The sequence below is a fragment of the Myxocyprinus asiaticus genome, chromosome 19, assembly GCF_019703515.2.
Source record: "Myxocyprinus asiaticus isolate MX2 ecotype Aquarium Trade chromosome 19, UBuf_Myxa_2, whole genome shotgun sequence".
NCBI classification, from domain to species: domain Eukaryota; kingdom Metazoa; phylum Chordata; class Actinopteri; order Cypriniformes; family Catostomidae; genus Myxocyprinus; species Myxocyprinus asiaticus.
In genome coordinates, this window is record NC_059362.1 from 32,629,556 (window position 1) to 32,643,576 (window position 14,021).

General features: G+C 38.6%; 1 protein-coding gene across 4 annotated transcripts in view; it reads right to left on the reverse strand.

The window, feature by feature from the left end:
* LOC127410350 (NBAS subunit of NRZ tethering complex-like) overlaps positions 1–14,021 on the reverse strand; it is a 288,769-nt gene that overhangs the window by 138,579 nt on the left and 136,169 nt on the right. For 3 of the 4 annotated variants that reach the window (XM_051645563.1, XM_051645561.1, XM_051645559.1), the window contains 3 exons: positions 7,364–7,549; positions 6,320–6,433; positions 5,975–6,098 (listed from right to left, as the gene is read on the reverse strand). In XM_051645563.1, coding sequence (XP_051501523.1) covers positions 5,975–6,098; positions 6,320–6,433; positions 7,364–7,549 — 424 coding nt within the window. The remainder of the gene's footprint in view (positions 1–5,974; positions 6,099–6,319; positions 6,434–7,363; positions 7,550–14,021) is intronic. The other variant, XM_051645560.1, reaches the window with a different exon arrangement.

Consider the following 14,021-nt stretch of genomic DNA (forward strand, 5'->3'; position numbering starts at 1 on the left):
TGAGCTGAGCCCAGTCCCTACTAAAATACTTGTTGTTTTTGAAATATTCTGTCCCATGAGTCTCCAGTCTCCACTGATCCCATCCATTCTCCAAGTCTCCTCGTCTCCGCCGGTCCCGCCCAGCATTCAAGTCTCCTTGTCTTTGCTGTTCCCGCCCATCCTCCCACTCCCTCCTCCTCCTTCCTCTGATCAGCTGGTTCCCCTCAAGTCACCGGCTCGACCATCGGCCCCGGTGACTCCACAGACAAGGGGATCTGCCTACCCTCCGACTCCGCCTTCGCCCTCCGAACCCTGGACTCCACCTTGGCCCTCCGATCCCTCTTCATCACCTTGGCCCTATGTCCCCTCATCTCCACCATGGGCCGTCAGCCTGTCGGTGTCACCGGAGTCCTTCGTCCCTCCAATTCCGCCTTGGTCAGTCGGTCACCTGGCTCCGCCTTCGGCTCTACCAGGGACCTCCTTCCCTCCGGCTCCGCCTTGGTCCTCAGCCCCACCGGCTCCGCCTCTGTCCTCCAATCCCCCAGCTTCGCCTCAGTCCTCCGAGCCTTTGGCGCTGCCTCGGACCTCTGAGCCTCTGGCTCCACCCTGGTCCTTTGAGCCTTCGGCTACGCTCTGGGCACTAGGATCCCCAGATCTGCCCCTCGAGTCTCTCACGGCTCCGCCTTCCACGACTCCGCCCCCAGAGCCTTCCATGGCTCTGCCTCCAAAGCCTCTCACGGCTCCACCTTCCACGGTTCCGCCTGTCTTGACTCCACCTCCCTTGGCTCCGTCCCTCAAGCTTTCCATGGCTCCACCTTCCTTGGCTCCGCCACTCATGACTCAGTCTCCCAGGTCTCCTGATCCTGTCCCTGCCCTGTGGCCTCCTCCCAGGCCTCCTGATCCTGTCCCTGCTCTGTGGCCTCCTCCCAGGCCTCCTGATCCTGTCCCTGCCCTGTGGCCTTCTCCCAGGCCTCCTGATCCTGTCCCTGCTCCGTGGCTGCCCCCCATGCCTCCTGACTCTATCCCAGCCCTGAGGCTGCCCCGCAAACCTCCTGACTCCATCCCTGTCCTTTGGTCACCTGTTTCCTCCAGCCCCTCTCCATCTTTAGGCGCCAGGAGTTCCCTCATTTAGTCCCTTTGTGTATAAATACCCTTCAGTTTTGTTCTTTGTTTGTCAGTTCTCATCTATGTAATAGTTGTGATGGTTTGTTTATTTAGTTTATGGTACTCCACATTATTACATATCTTCATCATCTTCATTAAAGCCTGCAAACAGAACCATCGCCTCTCGCCTCTCCATCTTCACTACCACAACTTGTGACAACTATGTATACGAAGTGAGTTTTGAAAAAAAAAATAAAATAAATAAAAAAAAAAGAGCTGATAAGTTTCTGAGAGCTCACCAAAGGCAGAAAACATCTCATTTTAAATTCATCCAAAAGGTAAGCACCTCTAACCATATGAGTAAACAAAACGTCTGAGCCAAAACATTGCAATGTCTTTGGGGATTATTTCGATCCCTATCCTTGAGCTGTGTGATCATGACCTTAAGAGTGTCTGTGTGTACTCATTCAGCAGTGAGAAAAAACTTTTCATGGATTGTGGCTAAATTTGATCAATAAGGATCTGACTACAAACACCCGGAGGGCTGAATTTAAACTTAAATTTAAGCCTGTAGTGACACACATTGGAACTGTATTTCCAAAGCTAAATAAGAAATTCTACTCTTAAAATCAAAGGCCTACTGCTGTGCAGACATATGCAGAGCTAGAATCTGCAATACGATTAGGTGGTGATATGAGTTAAATTTTTCAGGCAGCCCATCACTTCCCATTTCTCACAGGCCTGCATTGCAGTATGAGGTTTTATTCTGCTGTTCTAGGCCTGTGGTGGTATCAAAGGTATTTTGTGTGTGAAACAATTCTTGGCAAGACAATCTAATCAAAACCATAGCCGGAGCAGAGGGAGTCTTGCGAGTGCCGAAATGACAAAGGCGGTAAGGTTCCAAACAGTTTTCAGTTTGTTCTCTGTTGTTTGATGGCTTCTTTTGAGATATATGTCCTCAAAGTCCCTTTTATAATGAAAACTAGAGAGGTGTGGCTTCACTTAGCACCGTGGGGGTGCTGATCATAGGTGGAAGCTGTCATTACTTAAAGACTTGAGCTCTATTCTATTCTAGTATGTGTCGGTGCGAGTGTAAAAGTATATGAGAGAGAGACTAAAAAAGACACTTTAAATATGCACAGTATGCATTTCAGATTAATAAGGTTTCAATCCATATGTGATGTATGTTGACTGAATAGCATTACATCAGACCTCAGCTACTGTTGTTACATAGTTATTACATTTATAAGAGATAAACAGGTTTTGGTAGGTTTTATTTATTTAAAACTCGATAGAGCATTAAACTTAAACCTCATTTGTTTGGAAAAAATGCAACTATTTTAGTGCCACTCAGTGGATATTTCACCTCCGAACTGCCACAATACGTGTAAGGATATACATAATATAATTTTGCAAAAATGTTGCCACAGTTAACGAAATCAGGCTCCATAGTAAGAACTATTTCATATAATACAATTATTTTCATTAGCAGAGCAAAAATAGAAAAAATACCTGACCATTTTGTGTCTAAATTAGAGCTGTAAAAATAAACGCGTTAACGCATACGATTAATATAAAGGTTTAACGTGTTAATTTTTTATCGTTAATACAGCATAAACCAGCATAAACACTTGTTAGAACAACACACACAACAGCCGTGTCAGTGATCAAATGATGGAGTAAGGAGCTCTTAATGCTATTTGTTGTTCAAAACCAGCCCAGATGGGATTTGTTAGAGAAATTTAGTATTTTTCAGCCTAAGTAAGGCATATTTTAATTACCACAGAAGCACACCAAGTCTTAACTATCACCAAAACACAGAATGAGACGTTTTTGTCTGCAAGTGATTTTCATATGTAGTTCAAAGCGGCACGAATGCCCTGACACAAATAATGAATGTAGTTTCACGATTGCTGTAAGAAAGCACATAGCAAGAGTATAATGGCAGAATAATATTGTGGAGGATGAGAGTTTAAGAGATTTAATGCACATTGCAAGGAATATGCAACCTATGTGGGGACTAGCTCTTTCAATTAGTCAAACTCCAATTTTTTTGTTACTTGAATTGTTAATATTTTAGAGCATTTCTACCTTTAATGGAAAATGTTAATAAAGCATTATATTGTAACATTTCGATTTGTTTTCTTATCTTAGAAGGAAACAAATGCATTTTGACATGAAAAAAAAATGTATAGAGTAAAATTTCAGCACTTTCAAAATCTGTGATTAATTGCGATAAACTATGAAAAATTATTAGATTAATCGGAATTAAACATTTTAATTGACTGACAGCACTAGTCTAAATGTATGATATTTAAAATTAACTTTCTGTTCATAGAACTGTTGTATAAACGCAATATCACACTTACAATCATGCTGTTGCATTGAATTACCTGCAGCCACATCACAGCCATGCTTATTATTCAGTAAGGCAGCAGTATTGCTCATGTGATATTGCTTAATTGCATGTCCATATCTATGTTAACTGACTTCTAAGAACATATTTTTCATATAGTTTCTCAAATGCGATGAACAATAAAACCACAATATGGTTAAGAATGTATTGACCAAACAAACTTGACCATATCAGTAGCTGAGTGGTAGCTAAATGAGGAAAATATCCTGTATTCATAATCTTTAAGCCTTTCACACATAAGCAAGGATATTACAGAGGAGCCGAGTGCAATATCTAAACAAGAGCAAAAATGCACGACTGTTCTTATAAAAAGTGAAGATGCTCACAGTATGTGAAGAGACAGCACACATTTTAACGCTTGGGTCATTAATTTAGCATTATCAGCTCAACGCAAGTACTTCCCTTTCATCTCACGTTCTCCCACACGAAGGTGACTTTACACTGGCTGTGAACGACAATGACACAGGCGGAATTAAAACGGCAGAAAGCGGTAAAGGGAGAATCTCTATTTGCATTCTTCCACCAAAATTACAGGACCCCTCCCATCACTGCATCGATTTTCTCATTCGGCTCATCCATCTTGACGCAAGAGGCCTTGATATTTTGACTAGCTGCTATCTCTCTTGTATCGGGAGGGTGTGAGTTATTTACTGCTGTCTGCTTGCGGTGAGTACACATTAATTAATCAATATGACGCTTTTCTACCGGACATGTGGCCAGCGAGTGGCGATACATCAGGAAGAGATGAGTCCAGGCAGTGGGAGAGGCTGGTACCTGAAAAGCTGCCCTGGGGGCGAAAGATTACAGTATTCCTAACAAGGATACTGCAGCTAACAAGACGATTGATGCCGTAACTCTGAGCAGATGCTTAAATGGGACATTGTCAAAAGTTTAGTAGTCACTATTGCTCTCTATCAAAACCTAGTAAGCCGCCTTGCTGCCTACTCCTAACATAGGGTGCTACCCTCATTAGATAGCATCCTAAGGCCAGAAAAATACTTTCCACAAGTATATGACGCAGACCTGAGAACTTGGCCAATATATACTACAGAATATACTAACGTGCTTACTAGCATTACTGTGGTGGTAACATACCTCAGTACTCTAGGGGGCGATAGAGTTACCTTCAAAAGTTTGTGACATAAAACCAGTTGTGTTATTATTCAGGCAAGCTGCTAGAAATGTATTGGCTTCAACTCACTTGCTCAGCAATATTCTTGTTGATGTTAATGTTGCTTAACAATTACAGTAGCTGACTTAAAAGAGAACTCACCACAGAAGCGGACAAATGTCCACTAATCCGGCCCTTATGGAAATATGGCGTACTTGCGTTGAGCAATGAATCGCTGTCTGACACATTTCAAAATCGAGCTTGCATAGCTAGAAGTGTCTACATTCCCGAATTTGCATAGAGTTGGTTGTGGAATTAACTGGAATCTCATAAATGACTGGTTTGGAACGCTCTACGTAGGCATCAACTACGCACACAATGTACATAGCACTTCTCGTGCAAAGTGCACAGAAGACTTGACTTGAAAGATAAGATGCAGTACAAAAATACACTGAACCACACACAAGTATTGGATCAAATAACCCTTTTTTAAATTATAAATAAGTACTTTTAATCAATACATTTCTGTATAAAATGAATTAACAAACAACAAATAATTGGCATTTCTCGCCATCCGCCATCATTTATTATTGAGCTTGTGGCAGTGCATTCCTGGAAACATGTGATGGTGCCTTATAATGCTAAAACGAAGAATCCTTCCAATAAATATTTCAGGTTCAATACAAGTTAAGCTCAGTCGACAGCATTTGTGTTATAATATTGATTACCACAAAATAATTTTGACTTGCCCCTCCTTTTCTTTAAAAAAAAGCAAAAATCTGGGTTCCAGTGATGCTCTTACAATAGAAGTGAATAGGGGCCAATCCGTACATGTTAAAATACTCACTATTTAAAAAGTATAAATACAAGACATAAACAATAGGGTTAACATGATTTTAGTTTGCTAAAAATCACTTACTAACCTTTTCTATGTAAAGTTATAGCCAACTTAACAACTTTATTGTTGTACATTGGCAATGTCAATAAACCCAAAAATGACTAAAAATTACAATTTAAACAACTTAACTCAAATTATACATGTGTTTTAACAGAAAAAAATGTACGTGCTTTTAAAAAATGCTAAGTGTCTTTAAACCCTCCAAAAAATATAGATTTTTGCTTTTCTTAAAGAAAAGGACGGACGAATCAAAATAAAATAAAAAATTGTGGTATTCAACATTATGCAAACAGATGCTGTCAATTGAGCTTAACTTGTTTTGAACACGGAATATTCCTTTAAAGAAGCATAATTTAGTTGCTTAATTTTCAGAACAGCCTTTGTTACAAGCATGCCTATGATGCCTCCTTAGACAGCTAACTTTGTTTTGGAACAGAGAATATAATGAGATTTGTAAGAGCACTACCCTCTGTAGCAGGAAAGAGGTTCTGTCCCTCGCTTTTGGTTTCGGCGAGTTTGCCTGTCCGCAGTAAAACTTCAGCAAAGTCTTCGTGAGGTGCATAGTCATAGGAGGAATACACGTCTTCAGTCTGAAAAGTAAATACACACATAACACTCTAAATTACATGTTTACATTATTTATTTATTTATTTATTTGCAGACCTGAGATTTTTCCTGAAAAAGATAAGGCTTAAAAAGAACTATGGGAATAACTGTGAATAAATGTGAAAGACAGTGAGAGAGAGAGAGAGAGAGAGAGAAATACAAACAGATGAGAGCCAGAAGGAAGGATATATAAGAAAAAAATTACCATATTGACATATGGATCATCGAACAGCTCCTCATAGAAAGGACTGCACCGCTGCCTCTCTAGATCTGCGTTCTCATTGGCCATGCTGGTATGGCTTTTTTCCAAGCCCTGTCCCTGAGAGGACATAAACGGTCATTAAACATTCATAGAATATTAATAAAACATTCACAGACATGCATGCAGGAGCCATTAATGTTTCAGCTGTGCTCATAAACGTTCGTAAGGTGCTAGAGCTTTCTACCAAGGACTGAGAGCTGTTTGATTTTGGCCATGAGAAATAGTCACTATGGAAGGCTATTAGAAATGCAGAGCCTCTGCTTGTCATCGACCATTTCACAGGAAGTACAGGGGAAAATCTTGCAGATGGGGACATAGCAACAGGAACTTTGAAAAAAAAAAAAAACAGACACAGCAAAGACATCAGCTAGGAAGAAGTTCCTTTAACCATGCCAGGTTTTAATGGCATAACAGACTCTGCCAAAACAATGTGCAGACGAGCCTCACTGTTGAGCTCTGTCCCACCTGTCTCTGGTATTTGTGTGTGCCTGAATACATGAACCTTTCAAGTGATTTGAAAATGAGTAATGCATTATGGAGTTAGATGCGTGATTACACTTCTGAGCGCGTCAAACCAAAACTTAGTTCGAATTTAAATGTATGCAGTGTGAATGTGTGACCCAAAAGCAAGGTTTAAGCTTGGTGCGTCCACACAAGTAAGAAGTGACTTAATTATGCCATTTGTTTTATTATATTGCCTCCACAAGGCTCCATTTAGGACTCTACCAACATCCCAATTTTTGTCAGCGCGCACACTTTCATTAAATTTTGATGAATTTAAGGGTAGGTTGGTGGAGCAGATGTGCCTGTTTTTCGCACACACCATGAAATTACTTGTTCCAGCTCATCAGTTGATCTTGCTTAAAAAGATTATTTAAATAAATATTTGTCCACTACTTTTTGTGAACTGAATAAAAAAAACTTTCAAACTATATAGAGTGAATGTGTAAAAAATGCAAGGACCATCTGTGTGTGGGAGGGGCTTACGTGCAGTGGGCGAAGTAAGTTGAGGGACTCTCTCCACCAATGGGAGTCGCTGACGGTGATCAGCACAGCTCTGGTAGTCATGGTAGTGTTGGTCAGGACCTCTATGGTGCGGGCCGTGGTTCTGTGCAGCAGGTCTGTGGGGTTAATTGAGCCGGGCACTGGTCCAGGAATAGCAGCTCCTCCCTGCTGTTGGCAACCAAGAAAGGTTACATATGCATTAACCAAACTTTCTTTCTACGGTCGCCTCTGGCTTGCTCACTTGGGGTTTTAAGGCAGTGTTTTCAGTAAAGCTGCTTTGAAAGAATATGTATTAGCAGGGCCATTATGCTGTGATTTAACACACAATAAAATCAAAAGCATAAGGGTGGCTGAAATTTTCAGGGAATGTATTTGTAAAGATTGAACGCTAAAAACCTGACACAACAGGTAAATAGAATTCAACTGTACACTATGGTTAATAAACAGGTGCTTAACTCTATAAAGTCACCATGACACACTGTTCACAACCCATTTTACTTCCATAATCTGATGTGAAACAGCACATTCAAAAAAAAAAAAAAGAATAAAGACTTTTTCTAACATTTTATTAATCAGGAATGAAATGGATTGTGAAAAGTTGGCTTTACCTAGCAGCCTGGAGTCAGGTGGATGGAGGAGAGGGGTTGAAAAAGTGAAGGACTTTACACACCAAACGCAAATTTTTGGCACGATTTCTCACCGCGATAAACATTTTGAATCGAAACAATCAAAATCAAATCAAATCACTTTATTGTCACACAGCCATATACACAAGTGCAATGGTGTGTGAAATTCTTGGGTGCAGTTCCGATCAATATAGCAGTCGTGACAGTGATGAGACATATACCAATTTACAATAACATCAAATTAACACAGCACAATTTAAACATCTGATATACACATAATTACACTCAACAATATACAAATAATAACATACACTGTACAGTATACAATACGCACTATATAGATACACATTATTCAATAAAATTAAAAAATAAAAATATATAAAAAAGTATATATAGTATATATAGAATGTACAGTATTGTACTGTATTGACATTCAGGCTGTCGGTTGATAGTCAGTTGTTAAGAGAGAATATAATATAATAATAATATAATTTATGACAGTCTGGTGTGAGATATAAGAGTAAGAGTAATAAAGTGCAGTGCTGATGTATTTGATCGTGGGAGATCAAGAGTTCAGAAGTCTGACTGCTTGGGGGAAGAAGCTGTCATGGAGTCGGCTGGTGCGGGAAACAATGCATTCCTAATGAGCCATTCTCACCCGGAGCGAACATTCGCGCCGAATAATGCAGAGACAAAGTAAAGCTTTTTTTACGGTTAGTGTGTACATTTTTTTTTCTTCGCCCTGACCAATAAAATATACGCTTTAGGTCACGTGTCAGGAGCCGATGCAGTTACCAGAACCAGCGCAAATGGTAGCGCTAACGCACAGAAAACTGTTTTGACCACCGACATTAAATGCTAAAGGGGAAGACATCCTGAACCAGCAGCATGGATGAGTATTTCATTTGCATAAAATGTCATAAAAACTGAAGAAAAAACAACAGCAAAATTAACAGTAATTATTATGCAGTGATTTAAAAAAAAAAGTACATACAAGTATATAGAGTATGCGTGGCAGTTGCATATAATCGTTGTTACAAATGATGTGTTTTAACCTTTAATATAATTTTTTTACACTCGAGTCTTTCTAATCACCCCTCAGACTGTGTATACACTACATGATAACACTGTCAGTCAATTTGTCCAGCAGGTAAACCGAAATAGTTTGTGAAAGTTTTTTTGTTTTGTTTTTTTGTTTGTTTTATCGTTGAGCAAATCAACAACAAACTCATCATCGCTGCTGCAACTTCAGAGAAATCTGTTTTATTTTTTTCGATTTGCTGGCTTTGTATGTTTTGTCAACTTGTCAAGTGGTTAGCTCTGCTCATCGTGATGGGAGGAGGGCAGACTAGCTCAAATCTACGTTGAGCCACCTGCCGTACTGCAATAAAATTGCTTGTTGATTAGCGTCACCTTTTGTAAAGGCATGAATGTGCTAATGGCAAGCATTCGTGTCAATTTCTATGGGAAAACCATTCGTTGGTTATTCGCCTCTCATAATCGCGTTGCCTTTGGTGTGCAAAGACCTTAAGAGGGATTAGTGATTTCAGCTGAAAAGAGTAATCAAAATAATCAAAATGTAATCCAAAAAATAATCATTTTATATTTCTCTTAAGTGTATTGTAAAAGATAATGTTACTGGTTACAATTTTAGTTGTGTAATTTTTCACCTATAACATTATTTCAGAAGTAATCTACCCAACACTGAAGACCAGAAACATGCATTAAATGAATATCCCAGGTTCAGTACAAGTTGAGCTTAAATCGACAGTATTTATGGCATAATGTTGATTACCACAAAAAATTATTCTGACTTGTCCCTCCTTTTCTTTCAAAAAGCAAAAACTGAGGTTACCGTGAGGCACTCACAATGGTAGTGAATGGGGTCTAGTGGTGCACTGATCGATTGGGCCGATCAGGCCTAGATTTAGGGCCGATCTTTTTTGCAGCACGCAGTGAATCACACATACTGCTACTCTAATGAACAAGCACTTTCACTTGATGCATGACAGTGTGGCCTTTGGAAGGTGAGTTGTTGGCAACTTTCAGACATGCTGTAATTCAGATAAATATGCCGGCTTGTTTTGTAAAAAAATGTGTAAGAATTACACATGTATGAATATTAAGTTGCCTATTTCTAAAGTCATTACGGTAGTAATTCTGACTCACTGCACAGTGAGCACGGAGAGGATAAAGTGACTGCAAATGGGTATAAAAACAAATTAAACAACAAATAAACATGAAAATACAAATATGAGTATACGTGATGTAACGCGAGTCATGACAATCAGACGTTGTGTGGAGCGATAGAGACTGTTTTAGCGATCATGGTCACTTTCAACTTTAAGTGTCTCCGACATTCGCATACGACTGTCATATTTCTCCACCTAGTGGCAGTCCTGATGAATTGTCATTTTGTTCGCAATGGATTTTGTTAATTGAAGAAGTTACCAAAGGTTTACCTCAGAATACATTACTGTGTGTGATTTTGTTGAGCAGATGAATTCAATAAAATTCAGGATTAATACTCACCCAGTATTTATTATTAATAATATTATTTATCATTATTACTGTTGTTATAGTTAATATTATGATAATTAACAGCAGCAACAACAACCCTAATTCAGCAAATATGAATCAGAAATTCATAGATGTAATTCTAAATATGTAGGTTTTGCGTGTGCGGAAATAAATGACACATGTACACATTTAATTATATGTTTACTGTAATTCCAAAAGCTTTTTGTGATATTTGCAACATAAACATTCATTTCTGACTTCTACATTATTAACTGTCCAAAATGCAGAAGTAGCAGGTGTTTAGAAAAACGTTTAGTACAAAATCTATTGATATTTCTCACTTTGCGCAGACAGTTTTCAGGAGTACATCACTTCCGGTTAGGCGGTCGCTTAAGGTCTAGTTGCACGAGTTGAAATATTTTAATGCAGCCGAGACTCAAATCGGTTCCGAAAATGTCGCATCAGGAGACGGTCGGAACCTCACGCAGCCCATGAGTGACTCTTCATTGGAAATTAATGACTTCTGGTCTATTGTCTGTTGTTTGCAGTGAAAAGGTGGCTTTACTCCCTTCAATATGCACACTCTCGATGTCAATCAAACAAGCGCGCTCTCAAGGTGCTCTCAATAATCGAATAAATTTCATCAATCACTCATCCCAGCGCTATTCTGTGAGAATCTCAATTTAAATCAGATTAATGCTGGTCACAATACCACTAATCACAGCAATTACAACTTAACCTCAATGACACCACGTCTTCACACATTTGCTTAATAATCAGTGATTTGTGTTACAACAAAATGCCAAAGACAGCAAACAAATCATAGATATTAATGATTTCTCACTGGAGCAGTTTTAGAGCTTGTAATGGATACATCTTTCCTATTTTTGAATGTATCTCTGCTGTGTAATGAGCTCATGATTTTTACTGTTTGCCAGTATGTCACAATGACATTTTGATATTGACAACAGAACTATTCATAACTGTTTTCAATACAAGTAAATATTAGCCATTCACAATTAAAGCAATTTTTATGTAATTTTGGTAAAACTTAATAAAAAGGTTCCATTCAATAACATTAGTCAATGCATTAGGTATCATGTACAAACAATGAACAATATATTTTTACAGCATTTATTAATCGTAATGTTAGTTAATATAAATACAATTGTTCATTATTAGTTCATGTTAGTTTATAGTGCATTAACTAATGTTAACTAATACAACAAATGGTCGATCTTAGTGTTAAAAAAATTGGAGATCAGTATCGGCCTCAAATTTCCTGACCGGTGCAACACTAATGGGGACAATTTTTGGAGTGTTTAAAAAGGCAGAAATGTGAAACTTATAATCTGATAAAAGCACTTACATTCATTATTTTGTTAAAACATATGTATTATTTGGGCTGTATTATTTTCAGTTGTATAAGGGTTTATGGTGTTGCATTGTCATGGCGAAGTTGTAATATTGGATATAACTTCACACAGAAAAGGTTAGTAAGCGATTTTATCACACTTAAATCATGTTAACATGCATATTGTTTACGTCTTGTGTCTATACTTTTGAAACATAATTTTAATGTTTACGGACTGGCCCCATTCACTTACATTGTAAGGGTCTCAATTTATTCCAGATTTTTTTTGTTTTGTTTTTTTTAAGAAAAGGAGGGACAAGTCGAAATACATTTTTATGGTAATCAACATTATGCCAAAAAAACTGGTCAACTTGAATTTAGGGCAAGGGATGGAAAAACATTTATTTGTCAAAATGTACGGTGTTTTACAGGTAAATACTTAATCCTGCCAAACCGCATTAAATTCAAAAGGTCTACGACTCACACTTTAAGCTTTGATAACAGTTTTAAGAGAAAATACAGTTGAAGTCAGAAGTTTACATAAACCTTAGCCTTACACATTTAAACTCAGTTTTTTACAATTCTGACATTTAATCGTAGGAAACAGTCCCTGTCTTAGGTCAGTTAGGATCACTTATTTATTTTAAAAAACATGAAATGTCAGAATAATAATAGAGAGAATGATTTATTTCGGCTTTCTTTTCTTTCATCACATTCCCAGTGGGTCAGAAGTTTACATACACTTTGTAAGTATTTGGTAGCATTGCCTTTAAATTATTTAACTTGGGTCAGATGTTTTGCATAGCCTTCCACAAGCTTCTCACAATAAGTTGCTGGAATTTTCGCCCATTCCTCCAGACAGAACTGGTGCAAATGAGTCAGGTTTGTAGGCCTCCTTGCTCGCACATGCTTTTTCAGTTCTGCCCACAAATTGTCTATCGGATTGAGGTCAGGGCTTTGTGATGGTTACTCCAACACCTTGACTTTGTTGTCCTTAAGCCATTTTGCCACAATTTTGGAGGTATGCTTGGGATCATTGTCCATTTGTAAGAACCATTTGTGACCGAGCTTTAACTTCCTGGCTGATGTCTTGAGATGTCTTCAATATATCATCAAAATTTCCTTCCTCATGATGCCATCTATTTTGTGAAGTGCATCAGACCCTCCTGCAGCAAAGCACCCCCACAACATGAAGCTGCCACCCCCATGCTTCAAGGTTGGGATGATGATCTTTGGCTTGCAAGCCTCACCCTTTTTCTTCCAAACATAACGATGGTCATTATGGCCAGACAATTCAATTTTTGTTCCATCAGACCAGAGGGCATTACTCCAAAAAGTAAGATATTTGTCTCCATGTGCACTTGCAAACTGTAGTCTGGCTTTTTTATGGCGGTTTTGAAGCAGTGGCTTCTTCCTTGCTGAGCAGTCTTTCAGGTTATGTTTATATAGGACTCGTTTTTACTGTGGATATAGGTACTTGTCTACCGGTTTCCTCTAGCATCTTCACAAGGTCCTTTGCTGTTGTTCTGGAATTTATTTGCACTTTTCGCACCAAACTACATTAATCTCTAGGAGACAGAACGCATCTCTTTCCTGAGCTGTATGATGGCTGCATGGTCCCATGGTGTTTATATTTGCGTACTATTGTTTGTACAGATGAAAGTGGTACCTTCAGGCATTTGGAAATTGCTCCCAAGGATGAACCAGGTCTTGGTTGATTTCTTTTGATTTTCCCATGATGTCAAGCAAAGAGGCAATGAGTTTGAAGGTAGGCCTTAAAATACATCCACAGGTACACCTCCAATTGACTATAATTAGCCAATTAGCCTATCAAAAGCTAATTGGCTAATTGCCTAAAGGCTTGACATAATTTTCTAGAATTTTCCAAGCTGCTTAAAGTCACAGTTAACTTAGTGTTTGTAAATTTCTGACCCACTGGAATTGTGATATAGTCAATTAAATGTTAAACAACCTGTCTGTAAAAAATTGTTGGAAAAATTACTCATGTCATGCACGAAGTAGTTGTGCTAAACGACTTGCCAAAACTATAGTTTGCTAATATGAAATCTGTGGAGTCGTTAAAAAATGAGTTTTAATGACTTCAACCTAAGTGTATGTAAACTTCTGACTTCAACTGTAA